The 15,329-nt window shown below is 42.7% G+C and overlaps 1 protein-coding gene across 3 annotated transcripts in view; it reads right to left on the bottom strand.

The window, feature by feature from the left end:
• The window catches only part of sos2 (son of sevenless homolog 2 (Drosophila)), a 38,931-nt gene that overhangs the window by 13,653 nt on the left and 9,949 nt on the right, over positions 1-15,329 (bottom strand). For all 3 annotated transcript variants that reach the window (XM_071524444.1, XM_071524445.1, XM_071524446.1), the window contains exons 2-12: positions 12,351-12,476; positions 11,850-11,981; positions 11,203-11,367; positions 10,821-11,027; positions 8,676-8,819; positions 8,081-8,191; positions 3,851-3,949; positions 2,912-3,039; positions 1,494-2,149; positions 1,241-1,322; positions 333-455 (exon numbers count right to left, since the gene is read on the bottom strand). In XM_071524444.1, the coding sequence (XP_071380545.1) occupies positions 333-455; positions 1,241-1,322; positions 1,494-2,149; positions 2,912-3,039; positions 3,851-3,949; positions 8,081-8,191; positions 8,676-8,819; positions 10,821-11,027; positions 11,203-11,367; positions 11,850-11,981; positions 12,351-12,476 (1,973 nt within the window). The remainder of the gene's footprint in view (positions 1-332; positions 456-1,240; positions 1,323-1,493; positions 2,150-2,911; positions 3,040-3,850; positions 3,950-8,080; positions 8,192-8,675; positions 8,820-10,820; positions 11,028-11,202; positions 11,368-11,849; positions 11,982-12,350; positions 12,477-15,329) is intronic.

Raw genomic sequence — 15,329 nt, 5'->3', positions numbered from 1 at the left:
TCTTATCTTTTTATCATGTGGTGACTTCTTGTTGTAAGTATTTTATGACTATGATGCTTTATTTTCTGTGACTATTAAAGCACTGATAGGCAATGACTGTTTAAACTCTGAAAGTGCTATACAAATTGTTTATTATGCCTAAGGTTTACATTGCATACCTACATAAATTATACCCATGAATGCTAATAAATGATGTACTAGCCACTGCTGTACCAACAATGCTTATTTTCCTCAGTTTTACTATATATGCAGTTACAGCTCTTTGGCTTTGTAAGTCAGTACAGGAAGAATCACCTGAGACAGAATCGGCTTTGATTGGCCGGTTGTCTTACCTGAGTTGGACCGGCTGAACGTATTCCTTCCGGAACCTCTGGAGCTCGGCTGCCATTGGCTGATCGCCGTTCCAGAGAGCCTGTCGGTCGGCCTCAGTCGGCTCGGGCTCAGGGATCTCAATCCTGGGGAAATGAATGATCAGATATGAGATCTTTCAGGGATTTGAGCATAACACCACTTAATTTCTAATTATGATTTCCATTTTCCTGCCTTTCCCCCCGCCCCCAAGCTTTTTTCTGTCCCTGATTACATCGTTAAAAATGTCCCCATGAATCCAGACAGTTGAAGAAAATTGTCCTTATAGCTTTGGTAGTTTTTCCCTAGTTTTTGCCATTAGTTGATTTTTGGGTTTGACTATTAGAGATTGCTTTCACCCTCCTGGTGCATACTGGAGAGAAGCGCTACCCGCAAACTGTAGGTAAAGTTCTCCGGTGAAGCAAGTGATGAAATTTTGAACACAATCAATCGTCACAACGGTAAAAACTATGAAAATAAGGCCATGGTCGAAAATAACCAGAACTATCCTTTAAACCAGTGGTTCTCAACGTGGGGACCGGGGACCACCAGGGGTCCTTGAGGGGGTTCCAGGTGGTCCCCAGCAAATTGATGAATTGTTAAACTTCACCATTATTTAATTTACAAGAAGTTAACACAGTTAGAAAATGTAGAAGAATGACTGTTTTGATCATAGTTTCACTGTTATCTCTCTACCTACAATACAGATAGTCATGGGATTCTGGACAAAATCATATCTAACAATAAAAATATGCTCAGATTTGGGTCTGAGAGGCTCTAATGTGGACTAAATTAGGGGTCCTTGATATGAAAAAGGTTGAGAATTACTGCTTTAAACAACTACAGCAATGACAACTGTGGTGAGTGGACGGCTCCTCTGACAATACAGTACCTGTCTATCAGCAGGCTGAGAAGCTCCTGCGGCTTGCAGAAGGATCGGTATGTGGTAAGAAACGTGCGCACAAAGTTAGGATCTAGAGGGGCAGAAGGACACAGGAGTAAATTAATAATGCAGAGAATGAAGGAAACAAGTGCTTTCGACACACACACAATCATAGTCAAATGAAACACTTCAGTTTGCCCTATGAAACTGAAATATGTCAAATATCTTTCTTTCCACAAGCAGACCTGCTGCAGCAACTTACCGGCGTACATATGGTAGGTGAGCCTCTCTATGAGCTTGACCACTGTGCCGGCTTTAATGATGGGGATGCCGGTTTTGCTCTGCACTCTGTCCTCGAACACTATATTCTCCTCAGAGTCCTGCACAGCGAAGCGGTAAACCTCCGGGGAGGGCAGTCTGAGCGGCTGAGCCTGCTCCTCGTGCTGCAGCACCGTGTCCAACATGCGGTCCAGAGTGGAGCGGTACTGCAGGGTCACCAGCGCCGCCATCCACGCCGCCTTCTCCTCCGCCGACCGCGCGCAGAAAACGGCGCAGTTCTCGTCCTTGCCGACCAGCTCGAAGGCGTGCCGCAGCTCCGACGAGTCCTCGCGGTCCACGATGCGGATCTTCCTCAGGACGAACTTCTCCTTCAGGCGGTACTCCGCCCCGCTGCCCGAGCCCGGCAGCCGTGAGCTCTGATTGGCCTTGCAGCTGATCATGAGGCCGTCAAACAGGAAGTTGTGTCGCTCGTGCTTGGCGCCCGCTCGCAGAAGCGGCCCCTCCAGGATGAACTCGCTGCAGCACTGGCCGATGTCTTTCCCCTCCCAGCCGTCGATGCTTTTCTGGATCTCGTTCATGCGTTTGATGGCTAGCTGTTTGCTACGGACCTGTCTGCTGTACAGGCGGTACATGGGCTCGCTGGGGGGAGGAGGGAGTTTTGGGGTCAGAAGATTGAGTTCAACGCATAATGCAACAATTAAGCCACAGATATATCACTACTTAAAAAAACACATGGGTCCATGCTAGGGCTGGGCAATGTATCGATATTATATCGATATCGTGATATGAGACTAAATATCGTCTTAGATTTTGGATATCGTAATATCGTGATATGGCATAAGTGTTGTTTTTTCCTGGTTTTAAAGGCTGCATTACAGTAAAGTGATGTAATTTTCTGAACTTACCAGACTGTTCTAGCTGTTCTATTATTTGCCTTTACCCACTTAGTCTTTATCTCCACATTACTGATGATTATTTATCAAAAATCTCATTGTGTAAATATTTTGCGAAAGCACCAATAGTCATCCCTACAATATTGTCACAATAGCGATATCAAGGTATTTGGTCAAAAATATTGTGATATTTGATTTTGTCCATATCGCCCAGCCCTACTTACAACTGAACATTTAGCCCAGTTCGTAGAAATACAGAGATATACATCGTGTATCGTCATTCAGCCTAAAAATACCGAGATATGATTTTTGGTCCATATCGCCCAGCCCTAGTCCATGCGGTGCAGTTGCTTATCTTATGTACTGTCAGGTTTTTGGTAGAATTGTTTTATTGTGAATTGTATTTTGTGGTGCTTCAAATAGAAACCAATTTCTCCCAGTGGGTCTATAATAGACAGACTGTTTTTTAAATGTAAACTAAACATAAATGCCTGTAGATGAGGCTTACCCGGGTTTACGGCGAGGCTGGTGTTTGGTGTAGATACGCTCCACGCTACATTGAAGGTTAAGCAGTGCTGTGATGGCCTGTTTCAGACATTCTCTGTCATCCTGGTCTTCACTGCGCTCCTGGAGTTGCTGCAAAATTACCAGAAAACACACCAGATATGTCACTAATACTTCAGAACACAAAACCCTAACCCACTATGATAAATGGCAGGGCAGCGTTGGGGATCACCAGTTACATTTTGACAGAAGGGCCTACGAGGGCTTTTCATGAGACAGACTATATAATAAACTACAGTATTATGTAGTTTGTTTCAAACTATAGCACAGTTGGCAAATAATCTCATGTGGCAAAGAGATACATAGGCAATCAGCCATTGTAAATTTGGAGGAATTCAAAATTAAATCAATAATTAATAAGCCCTGGCCTTTTAGTGTAGCAGCGTAAACCAGGCTATTAAAAAATGATTCAGCCTAACCAGAATATGAATGCGGATATTCAGAGACATATGATATGACAGCCAGGGCTGGAAAAGGCTGATGGCTAACTAACCCTGGGACAGAACAGGAAGTAGGCCACAGGGTTTGGTCCTAGAGCGACGTCACCATGGCAACAGCTTCTCTAACCAACATTTTAAATCTAACAATCAGATCAGTTGCATAGCAAATATGTCGATCCAATATGTGCAAGATAAACATGTAAATGCTCTAATACATATAAATCAAATGTGGATGTAGTATTATAGAGTGATATTATATACACATTAATCAGGTTTGTGATTGTCAAAATAAAAAAGGAGCAAAAAAGAAGGAACAAAGTAATTTCCCATTAGAAATGAAAGGCTGTCATTTGTCCACAAAAACTGAAACTGAAACAATCTGACCCCTGACTAATGTTCTTAATATGTCGTCCTGTTAGAACCGTCCCCTTGTTGCGACATACCTGCAGCAGCTCAAAGTAGTGCAAACAGTGGTACACTGGAACCATCATGAGCTGGGGAAGGACATACTGGACCGCTTCTTTGAAGCCTTCTGCAACCGACTGGAGACACAAACACACACATGAACTATTAGAGACGGACCCGTGTGAAGGGATTATGAAAGGATATCAACCAGCCATGTGACTGAAGAGAACTGAAACTCATTTAGGTTCTCACTCACAAATTTCATGCTTCACAAATCCAAGCCAAAGCTGTGATTTATGAAAAATACTTTATGTCAAAACCATTGATTTTCTATGTTATCCCAAAAGATAAAACCATTTTCTATCATTATCCAAGGTTTGAACACTCTAGATATAATTTTCTTATGTTTCTCTTTTATCATATTATTTAAAATAAGTTCAAAACAGAATTTAGGATGAAATCAAATCTTTTATGAATGAGAGCCAAGTTCATTAGTGTGCTTGACGTAAATTAATCTATATTGCCAAGTCTAATAATTCAGAATTCACAATAAAGATATTCCGCACTAAAAAAAGACAGCAAAACAACAAATTGAGGAGTAGCAAATGTTTAAGGTAGAGGGTAAGGTGAAACAAATGTTTCAGCATTCAAGACATTAGTGCCTATAAATGGACCCAATCAGAGCAGACAAGAGGTTGGAGGGTAACGAGGGAGGGAGGGAGGAGCGGTTGACCGAGTCGGGCTGCAGGGTAACCGGAGAGGGGGTTGTCATAGTATCCATTTAAATCTCCCGTTCCCCTGATAGACGACTCAGAATCAATACTCTAGTACTCAGACTCCACAGGAGCGCCCACACTGTCTGTGCAGGGAGGCGAGGGGAGACGAGGGGAGGGGAGGGGAGGGGAGGGGAAAGAGAGAGAGAGAGAGAGCGCTTGTGTACATGTAAAATAAAGAGATGTACAAAGAGACAGAGAGAGAGAGTTTTAGCTGCCTGCTGCATACTGATGGACAGATGGACATCCTGGGAACAATGACCCAAGTTAAGATTATGTTCATATATGTCAGCATCCGCTACATTTACATTTGGTACACATGTGTTTGCTCATTTTTATTTGTTTAAGTGGGTTAGGGTTAGGGTTAGGGTTAGGGTTAGTTGAGATGTAAACCCGGGGGTTTCCGACAATAAAAAATAAAAACTTCATATTTTGAAACTTTCTCTAAATTCTCTCTGCTTCAAAATATGTACACTTCACATTTTAAAATTGTATAAACTCAACATGAAGAATTATTTTTAGAGTGCGTCTAAGATGGCAAGCCAGGTATGAATTTGAAGTTTTGATTAAAAAAAAAAGGGCCTGGTAGTTTTTTCCTAGTTTTTGCCATCATGACAATTGAAAAGACGTGTTTTAATTGCATTTTGGGTTCGAAGTAAGTCCTGTGCCTTTCATCATCACTCACTAAAAAGGGCCATGCAGCATAGTAGTAGTAGTAGTAACCTACATAGAAGCACACAAACACAGTGGGAATATCGTACAGCACGGCTATGAGAACAACATGTACCCATTTCAGAGGTACAGGGCAGACTGAACCTAATTCTTGCTCTTTTGCCGTCTTAATTTACAGCTTATTTTCAACATGAAATGTGCCTCGGGCCACAGCCCCCCCCTCCGTCTCCCCAGGAGAAAAATGGCCCGCAGTGTGGCTGCCTGTTCTATTTTTAAAAGGCGATGTAATTTACCCACAATACCAGACGCTGCAGAGTGCAGTGGCTGAGTGCTCGACAGACACATCTATCTGACAGAGAGCAGGGAGGGAGGGAGGGAGGGATGGAGGGACGGACGGACGGGGAGAGAGAGAGAGAGGGATGGAGAAAGTCAAGAGGGATGGAGCGAGAAAGACGAAGCGGATGAAACGACACAAACGCTGAAGAGACCGATCACGGCACTAACAATGCCAGTGTTAGGGATTTGATTCCCGATTCCCGCCACTAAGCATGTACACATTCATGCAAGGTGCTTTGGATAAAAGTGGTCACATAACGGCTTATGTTATGTTAGAAGAACGGGGGGGGGAAGAAGGAGAGATGTGGGGAGACACACACACCCAGTAGGGTTTGGAGATAGACGAAACACAAAGTGGGAGATTCTAAAATAAGATTATCGCCTGGTGCATAAATGGGGTAGGAGCAGTTTGATAAAAGGGAAAGGGGGGTTGGTGGAGGCTGGTGGAGACACCATTACAGCATGTGCCCCTGGGACTGCTGAGGATCAGCTAACACACACACACACACACACACACACACACACACACAGTATGCTGGGTATCTCACTGATACACAGTCTGTAGTACAATGGATGAAACATGGATTTGTAAAGCAACACAATAAATATTACTTTTTGACCAGGCCCAAGTGGAACCTGTGGACTCCTAAAATAATTACTTTAAAACACATACCACAAAACATGCTTTTATGTTAGAATATGGTGGTTAATACAGTTAAGAGGCAAAAAATAAATACCTTAAAGAATTCAGATTTTCAGAGAACACCACATACAATTAAATAAATAACAGATTCTGTGGCCTGCTAAATGTCTTCGCTTATCTAGCAATCAGTCACAGACAGTCTATCCATCCTATGTTTGGTTTATATGAAAACAATTTGCTGATAAAATACAGGCATATTGTGCCAGTGACGACAACCTTGCCTATTTTATGACGTAAAACAGAGAAACAACAATGCGAAGGGGCTTTTGAATGAATACAATAGTGCTATCAATACAATAGTGCAAATAAAGCTTTAATTTTAACTCCTGTGCCTTTCCCCCTGTTCGACTCCCATACAAATCAGTGTATGAAAATAAACATTGGGTGTGGGTAATCAGGGGACAGTGCTGGGTGCCAGTGTTGTTGATCTAACTGGGGTTAGACTTGTGGTGCGAGGGTAAACACAGCAAGGCCCCAACCTGAGGCAGAAGTGCGCACACACACACACACACACACACACACACACACAAACACACACACTGAGAAAACACTGGACTGAGCAGCACTGTTTCTGACTTTATCATAATACTATCGCAATAAAATAAGATATACAGTAGGTCTATTGTGACAAAACTAAGGCCTGAAAAGAGAGAGAAAAAAAAAAGATCAACTCATACTGTACATACTGTTATGAGTTTGGCGCTCTGATATTGCTTCATGTGAACGGCCAGACTCAGTGGTCTTTGGCCTGAGAAAACACCAGCAAATATTTCATCTTCAAAGGCTGCCAAACTGCACCCCACTGAGCATAATTCAATGCTATTCTTGTGAGGAATGTCCAAATAAAACAATGCGGCACCAGTGAATAAACTGTACACAGGACGCCGAATATGTCATGACATGCCCTCAAAAGATATTGGGAGGAATTCCACAAGGCACCCAGGTTAACTTCAAAGCGAAACGGGAACAAATAACGAAACATTGTTTTGCTCGGTGTAAACACATAAATGACCTACTTGTACTTTCATATTAAACAAACAAGTTTTTTTTTATGCTTTTCGGGGTTTTTTTTTTTTATTGAATTTCTGTGTTATAAGACAGTTTACATTGGGGAATGACAGGAAAGATTGCAGAGAGAGATTGTGGGACGACACGTAAGAACGGCTGTGGATCAGATTCAAACGAAACGTTGCGAGTGACGCTTTGGCAGGCGACCGCGACGCTCAAGATAAACAAGTTTAATCAGATAAGAAAAGATTTTAACCACTGTCACTCACGCCTCTATCTCTAACATCCAAACTAGGTTTCTATATCGTTGCTCACCTTATTTTAATGGCACAAGGGATAGTTTCATCAGATCCTGCGCATTGGTAATGCTGGGATTCCTACACATTTTCTCATTTTTCAGCTGTTCATTTCTTGAATTTAAGTTTTTGGTCTTGTTTTTGGTTTTGTGTAATAGACCGTGCGGAAATAATGGCTGGACAACATGAGCATAAACTAGATCATATCACTCTATTGCTGAAGATTATTTGAAAACACAAATAACATGTGAAATAGCACTGTGTCTACACACCCATTTATAATGTGTATTCACATATGCATCTGAACAGAGCAATTATATTTTTACATTATCGCTTTCCAGACTTTTTTGTGTAAATTCCAAACTTTCCAACACCTGGAAATTATCCATACTTTTTTTTAGCCTTTCCAGAGCATTGTAGGAACTCTGTGTCAAACAACAAGCTGCAGTCCACCGTCTCTGAGGCGGATAATGGTCCTACCTGGAAGTAGAGGCCAACAGTCGATCGTGCCATCAGGTTGTTGAAGTGATCGTGGAACTCCTTGTTGAGGATATCCTGAGACAGCGTCTCGTACGGGTCAAACGCCTGCTCCTACAGACGGGCAGAAAATAACTCTTGTTAGTTATGTCGACACTAGGCCTGCAACTAATGATTCATTCTAGATTAATCTAGAAATTATTTTTTCGATTAATCATTTAATCTAGAAAATGTCAAAAATATGACAAATGCCCATCACAAGTAACCAGTGCCAAAATGTTTCTTAAAATTGCTTACTTAGTCTGACCAGCAGCCAAAAAAGCCCAAAGCATTACTTTAATAATCATATGAAACAGAGAAAAGCAGCAAAACTTAGTATTTGTGAAGCTGTATTTTTACTTGATACATGACTAAAACGACCATGTACTGTGAATCTTTGCAAGTTATCAATATATCTGCAGCATTGTCACTGTACTGTCAATTCCAGTATACTTAATGCAGTCTGATTTTTAAAGGGGTCAAACAAACAGAATTCTGCTTCACTTGTCTGGTAACTGGCGAGTCTGAAGGAGGTTTTCCGGTCAGAAAAGCTTCGTACCTCTGCGAGATCTTCGAAGCAGCTGCCCACCAGCGGATGAGGGCTGCCGTCCGCCGTCATCTCCACGGCGTCTTCGATCAGTCCCAGCAGCTTCACCGTCAGCTCGTGGATGTCCAGGATGTTACTGAAGATCACCTCCACATCCTGCACAAGGAGGCAACATGAGCGGCGGTTGCAAAACATACTTTACTGTCCCGTTGTGAGAGGAGTGGCAACATGTTAGCGAAAAATAGTCAAAATTCACACAACCCTGTTCTGCAGCTTTCTAACGCACTTTTTTGAGTTTTTAACCTTTAACAAAAACTTTTTACAAGTCATTTCCCTCCTCTTAATATTGTGCAGCCATTCCGCGTTTTCCACCTTTTTCCCCTAGTGAGAAATAATCAAAATAAGGATGGTGGTGGAAGGTTGCTGGTTTGAATCCCTAGACCAGCTCGGAAAGTCCGGGCGGGAAAAGTCAGTAAGTATCGTTCTCGCCTCCTTCAGCAACTACCAAGCTGTGGCCGATAATTGAAAACTGGTTGCATTGGGCATCTCCCAGGTGTGAATGTGTGTAACCATGTGAGTGTGAAGCAGGGGGTCGCTGAAAGAATGCTGAATGCACGGTCAGCCAACGTTCCTCGGATAAATAAAGGCTTAAAAAAAAAAAAAAAAATGGTGGGAATATACTGTAAACGTAACGGCGGGCCCAATTTGCCTGAGAGCCTGAGGAAATCATCAGTCAAATAAATGAGAACGCACACCCCAAAATAGAATGGGGTGATTATTGACTGCTCAAGTATGAATAGAAGTTGTGTCCTGTCATTATTTGACCATAACACTTTCTTGACATCTCCCCAAGTAATTTCAGATTATACCGTGTTTCACCAGACATAATTGAGGTTATTTTGGCAAGGGCTGCAGATGTTGTTCCTGTCTCAACATAATTACGTGTTCTGCGTTCCATAGGGCCTCACAAAGGTTTATCCTCCTCACCCAAATGATACCACAAATTACCCAACCCAAAATATGCAAAGCCACAGCAACCCATAAAACGTAACTTTCCATTCACTCCTTCGCAAACCAGTAGAGCTACCATCCCACTCCAGTGCTTTGGATTTATAGCCTCCCTCCCCTCCTACCCCCTACCAGGCTGCAAAGTATGTTTGAGCCATACTTTTCTTCTTTTTTTAGGAAATTTAGAGCACTTCAATTGCCATATTATACACAGTGTAATTAGGAATTTGTTTCTTTGCATATCCTTTTGACATGAATGTACGTATTTCAGCAGAGGGATCAAAGAGAAGGGGCAGACGCATTGGCTGTTGCAAGGGTTGAGGCTGTGACCTGTTTACGGGACAGTTAGTCTCTCTGCCTGCCTGGTCATCACTAACTCTTTAGTCAACACATGATTTGCGAATGCCTTGGTATTGTGTCTGTCTGCAGTGTGGAGGCATCTTACTGTGAGAACAGTTTCGGTTTCTTGTGGTAAAGCAGCATCAGGATAATATTTATATTACTGAAAAGTCCGAGAGAAAACATACATACTTGTTCTAAGAGGAATATACACAACAGTGAAGTCCTGCCTTTGTTTGATGTTTAAAGAAACTGTAAACTCAGTTGGGGTTTTTTCAGTGTTCCTCTATGCTGATTACCAGCTAGCTGATTACAGAGTTTTAGTTCTAATCTTTAAATGTTCTTACACTGGATTTGGTTGCAAATGACTTTGTAAATAAGTTAATCAAGTGCAGTTAGAAACCTGACTCTTTGTTTCTAAGCTGGCTTTACAGTAAGCTGGCCGCAGCTCCTGTTCTCACCTAAGACTGCAGGATATTAACACAGAAGAAAAAAAGAAAAAAAACCCTTTTTGCAATTATCGTGCTGAATGTTGTGATTGTGATATAAAGAGCAATATATGAGGGCACAGTATGATTTTGTTTTTCAGCGCTTGAAACAAAATGCAATTTGGGTGTGAAAATGAGATGGTAATAATTAGAGTTTGCTCTGTTTGAATGTAATCCAAGATTTGTGGCCTGGGATTCTGCACAGCAATGGAGAACACTGTTCAAGTAGGCGTCTGAAAAACCTTCCCCTTTTGATCAAATAGAAATTTAAAATGTTACGATTTCGATTGTTTTTCGATTAATTGTGCGAGCCTGTCCTCACCTGAGGCGTGAAGATTTTGTTGTTGGACAGGAAGTGGTGGCGGAACACTTTGATGATGAGGTCCAGCTCTCGCAGGTACTGGCGCTCCTCGGCGATCTCGAGCCTCACCAGGTCGTCGTAGGTGAGCTCCCCGGAGGACGACGGCTCCTCGGTGCACTGGGACACCAGGCCGATGTCCTCCTCCTGGTCAAACATGTCCATCAACACCTGCAGAGGGACAGCCAAGGGTTGGAGGAAATCAACACCAAAACAATCAAAACGACGCCTTCTTCTCTCCAGTGCAATTCTGATAAAGATCTTTGGCAGCTGGTGTGCTGTGCTTTTAATCTTGTGAAAACAAAAGTGGAAAATACCTAAACTAACACTCATGCACAGAACTCACCTTGTCCGCGCACATGGACACCTTGATGTCCTGCTGGCTGATTTCGTAGTGCCGGATGTTGCCGACATAGTTGCCTGCCAGTTTCAGTATGTCTGCTGATATGTATTCAAGCACAGCTACAATGTACAGGGAGACGTGGTAGTCGACTTTATAGCCCAAAACCTCCTGTTGAGGAAACACAGGGAAAGAACATATTAGGTGTTAGACCAAACAGCAGATGCAAATAATTCTTAGCGTTTGTTTCAACCTGCATGGAGAACCAGATCAGTGGAGTTTATCGCATCAGGACGATTCAATTAGTGTCGATACAGCATGCTAAAGGGACTCATAAATACTTCCTAGAGATTGTCGTAACCTTTTGGCACTCATATTGTCCTATGGGGTAAGCCCCACCCATCTGAGCAGAATAGGTCTGGTAAGTATGTGAATAATGCTATGGTCCCAAATATATTCAATGAAAACAAATGTGCTTTATAAAAGAAAGTGGATAACTTGACTCCTCGGTTGACAAAATGATAAGACATCCTCAATATTTTAGAGACACTGAGCGATATATCTTTCCAAAATTGTTATATACTGTAGTGTTTTGGGGTGTGCGGCTTCATATCTTTGCTGGAGAGAATGGTGGGCAGGGCAAAGGTCTTTACCTTAAGCAAGGGGTGTATCTTGTCCACAGGGAGAAGCAAGGGGTTTCTCCTCTTGCGCTTCTCGATAGCCGACTGGGCGTCGGCTATGGCCCACTTATCTATAGGGTGGGGAAAGGTTTTCTGGACGCGTTCCTGGTGAGAGGGAAGATGGAAAATAAGCCTCAGTTACAGTTACAATTAATACATTGGGATGTTTTAAGTTGGCTGAATGCTGCATCATACATAAGTCATCAATGAGTTCATGTGGTACGCCGCTGTAGTAGCACGTATTCTCCTAAATGGAAAATTTTAGGAGTACAAGCAGGAAATTTTCAAGCAAAATCTGTGAAAGTAACCCATCTCCATCCTAAATCTCAATTTCCACACCTATGCATTTTATCAATTTACTACGTAGCATCAATTTATACTCAAGAAGCGTATAATACAAACCTTTTTATCACAGTAGAACGCTGCAGATGAGCTTTAATGCAGAAGTACCAGGAGTGAGAGAGGAAGCCTTACCTCTACATCCTGAACGGAGCGAGGCTGGGCCACACACAGCATGTTGAGGAGCTGCAGGATCAACTCCTCGATGTGCTGCAGCGCGTCCTCCTTCGCCAACAGGTTTGGGTGGACCTGCTTCTGTACCTGCAAGGTAAAGACAAACATATGAAAAAAAAAAAAAAAAGAGATGAGTGACAGGTATGGCAAGTTGTTAGAAAGAGCTTCATTTAATCAAAGAGGGCGGGAAATCAACACCAGCCAAATGCTAGTAACTTTTTGATTTATCAGCCATCATGACCTGTAGAATAAAAAAAACGACTTTTCTCCTGCACTGTTTGTATATTTGTGATCTTTGGGATGATGTGAAATGGATCGGGACATCAAGTATGATGCAGTGCAATTAAGTTAATATCAACCTTAATGATGCAAAGACAGCAAGTACGGAAAATGAATGACTGTTGACGACAAACACATCTTCCCTCAGTCTTAAACATTGCAGCACGCGATAGATATGCAACTAAATAAACACTCTGCATTTGTTTAATTATTCAACATCCAATCAAGTTTCAAGACGCTGTTAAACGAGGCATGAATCACTGACCGCAAACAACAAAAGACATGACATCATCATTGTTAAAAAAAAAAAGACAAAAGGGCAATAGTCTTTTGAAGAAGGTTTTCAGTCTTTATGTCATCCTGGCTCCTGCTGGAGGGTGGAACCAGCCTGACAGAAAAGGTGTGGTTTAGGTACAGACAGGAGAGAAGGTGTGGCTTTGTCAGATCTACGAGTGGAAAGAGAAGACCCCCCCCCCCCCCCAGCCCCCCCCAAAAGTTGTCGTCATTCGGGCCGTGCCCTCTTGCAGGAATGCTGTCAGTTCAGATACTATTATAGGAGCCGTAGCAGACTAGAGAAAAAAAAAAAAAGCTGTGGCAGAGAACGAGAGGAGAGGTGGATAGAAAGGGAGCCTCACATTTACTCTCTCCCTTCGTCTGCATCTCTCTCCCTATCACACACACACGCACACACACACACACACACACACACACAAAGGCTGGGCTGTTCACATGCAAGTGATGGAATTACCCTGGCATATAGTAAAGCGGGGCGTTATGATGACAAAACATTGCCCCCGGCATGTGGAATGTGAGAGGAGAGTTTAAAGGTCAACCCTGACCGGGCTTCGCGCATTCTTGTGCTCTGACTTAACAGTGATACAGTGATGGGCAGGATGTCCCCTCTGTCTCAAGTTTACTTATTTGAGATAAAATGATAAAACACAGAATGAAAAAGGAAAGAAATGTACAATTGGCACGTGAGAGATTAAAAAAAAAAAACCCTGAGCATTCCAATTCAGATTCCAATTCTGATTCATTAACCACATTCAGATGCTTTTTAAACAAAAGAGCAGATGGAAAAGATAAGCAACAGTTTGGCTTCCAGTTCTGTTTCCGCACGTCATTTCTGTTTTGATGCAGACTCACGAGACATAACAGTTATAAATAATGTACCGGTGTAAACTTCAAGTGGAAAAAAAAAACAAAACGGTCAAAGCAGAAGTATGAGATTTATTCCCTCAGCCTCAAAAAAGGCACTTGACCAAATTCCACATGACACCAGGAGTTGTGAGTCACCCAACAGAAACTACGGGGGTTTCCCCCGATTCCATTCACAGAATAGTTGGCCCGTTCCTTCGAGTGGCCTACAACCAACAAGTGCCCTCTATACTAAAGAATTCAGAGAAAAAAGGTCAAGATAGCACACAGAGCAGCAACAAATATAAACAAAATTGAATAGAATTTGTATAAAAGACAATAGATATTTAAACACAGATACCCATACCTGCCATACTGCTATACTGTACCAAATAACCAGCAGCTGTTGCATGCCTGTGTTGTACTAAACTCACTGACTGACTGACTGACTGACTGAGGACTTCTACTTTCAAATTTGAGGCCTCATGTCTTAAAATTTGAGGTGTGCTTGATCCCGCGTCTTTGTCCTTTGCTGCTCAGTAAAGCACTTAGTGACGAATCTGTTTTATTGAAAGCGCTTTACCAATCAATATGACTTGACTGATGACTGACCGACTGCCACTTGGATGGATGGATGGATGGATGAGGCTCTGGTCTGAAATGACACTATATACGATGCCTTAATGTGCCTGACAGTTGGGCTAGATGAGGACGTCTAAATTGAGGACTGAAAGGAGAGCAGGGCCATGTGTAGGTATGACCGTAGCTCAATATATTTACAGTACCCGTGCAACCTGATCCTAATGGGTGACGGACATACACACGGACTAATATAGCTGGCGGTTGATGCTACAGTAAGCGCAAGGCAAGAGTAAGCCAAGTGAAAGCAATTAAGTAGAAAATAGAAGGGGAACTCCTGAATTTGAAATGCGCGGATTATAAGCACGAGGCATGAGATGAGAGTCATTTGGTATGCGAGGAGAGGAAACTACATTTTTGCTCTGCCTGCCACAGCGGCAGGTGAATTCAAAACTTCTACCAGCCACTTTTTACCAGCTGAAAGCGGTTGAATACAACAGATTCACCATAGACTTTAAAATCCTGCAAGCGGTTGGTGGATCAGTCAAACGGATCTGCCACCTGCCAAAATATATCAGCATTTAGCTGGTGGCTAGTGGCAATTTCCCCACTATATTACTGTATGTAGGCAAAGGCATTGGGTGAAAAAAAATAAATCTAGATGATATGTAAGCTTTCATGCTCATCCCCCTGTGCCATGCTAAAGGTGTTCAGTTTCATGGTTCAGCTCCATTAAGGAGGGCCGGCTAGCGTACAGGAAGTCCCAGAGCTCGCTCACTCTCACTTTCTCTCTCTCTCTCTCTCTCTACCCGTCTCTCTCTCTCTCTCTCCCTGTTGTTCTCCACCACACAGAGCGGAGGCCCCCGGGGACAGGAGATCATAGCAGCAGACTGAGCGGTATTGATGTGGGTGTACGAGGAGGCAGCAGCAGCAGGCTCACTCTAC

Source organism: Centroberyx affinis, unplaced genomic scaffold (assembly GCF_046629955.1).
Source record: "Centroberyx affinis isolate AG114_WGS23_722 - 3 ecotype Tasmania unplaced genomic scaffold, CSIRO-AGI_Caff_v1 ptg001198l_1, whole genome shotgun sequence".
NCBI classification, from domain to species: domain Eukaryota; kingdom Metazoa; phylum Chordata; class Actinopteri; order Beryciformes; family Berycidae; genus Centroberyx; species Centroberyx affinis.
This window is presented reverse-complemented; position numbering and strand designations above follow the sequence as displayed.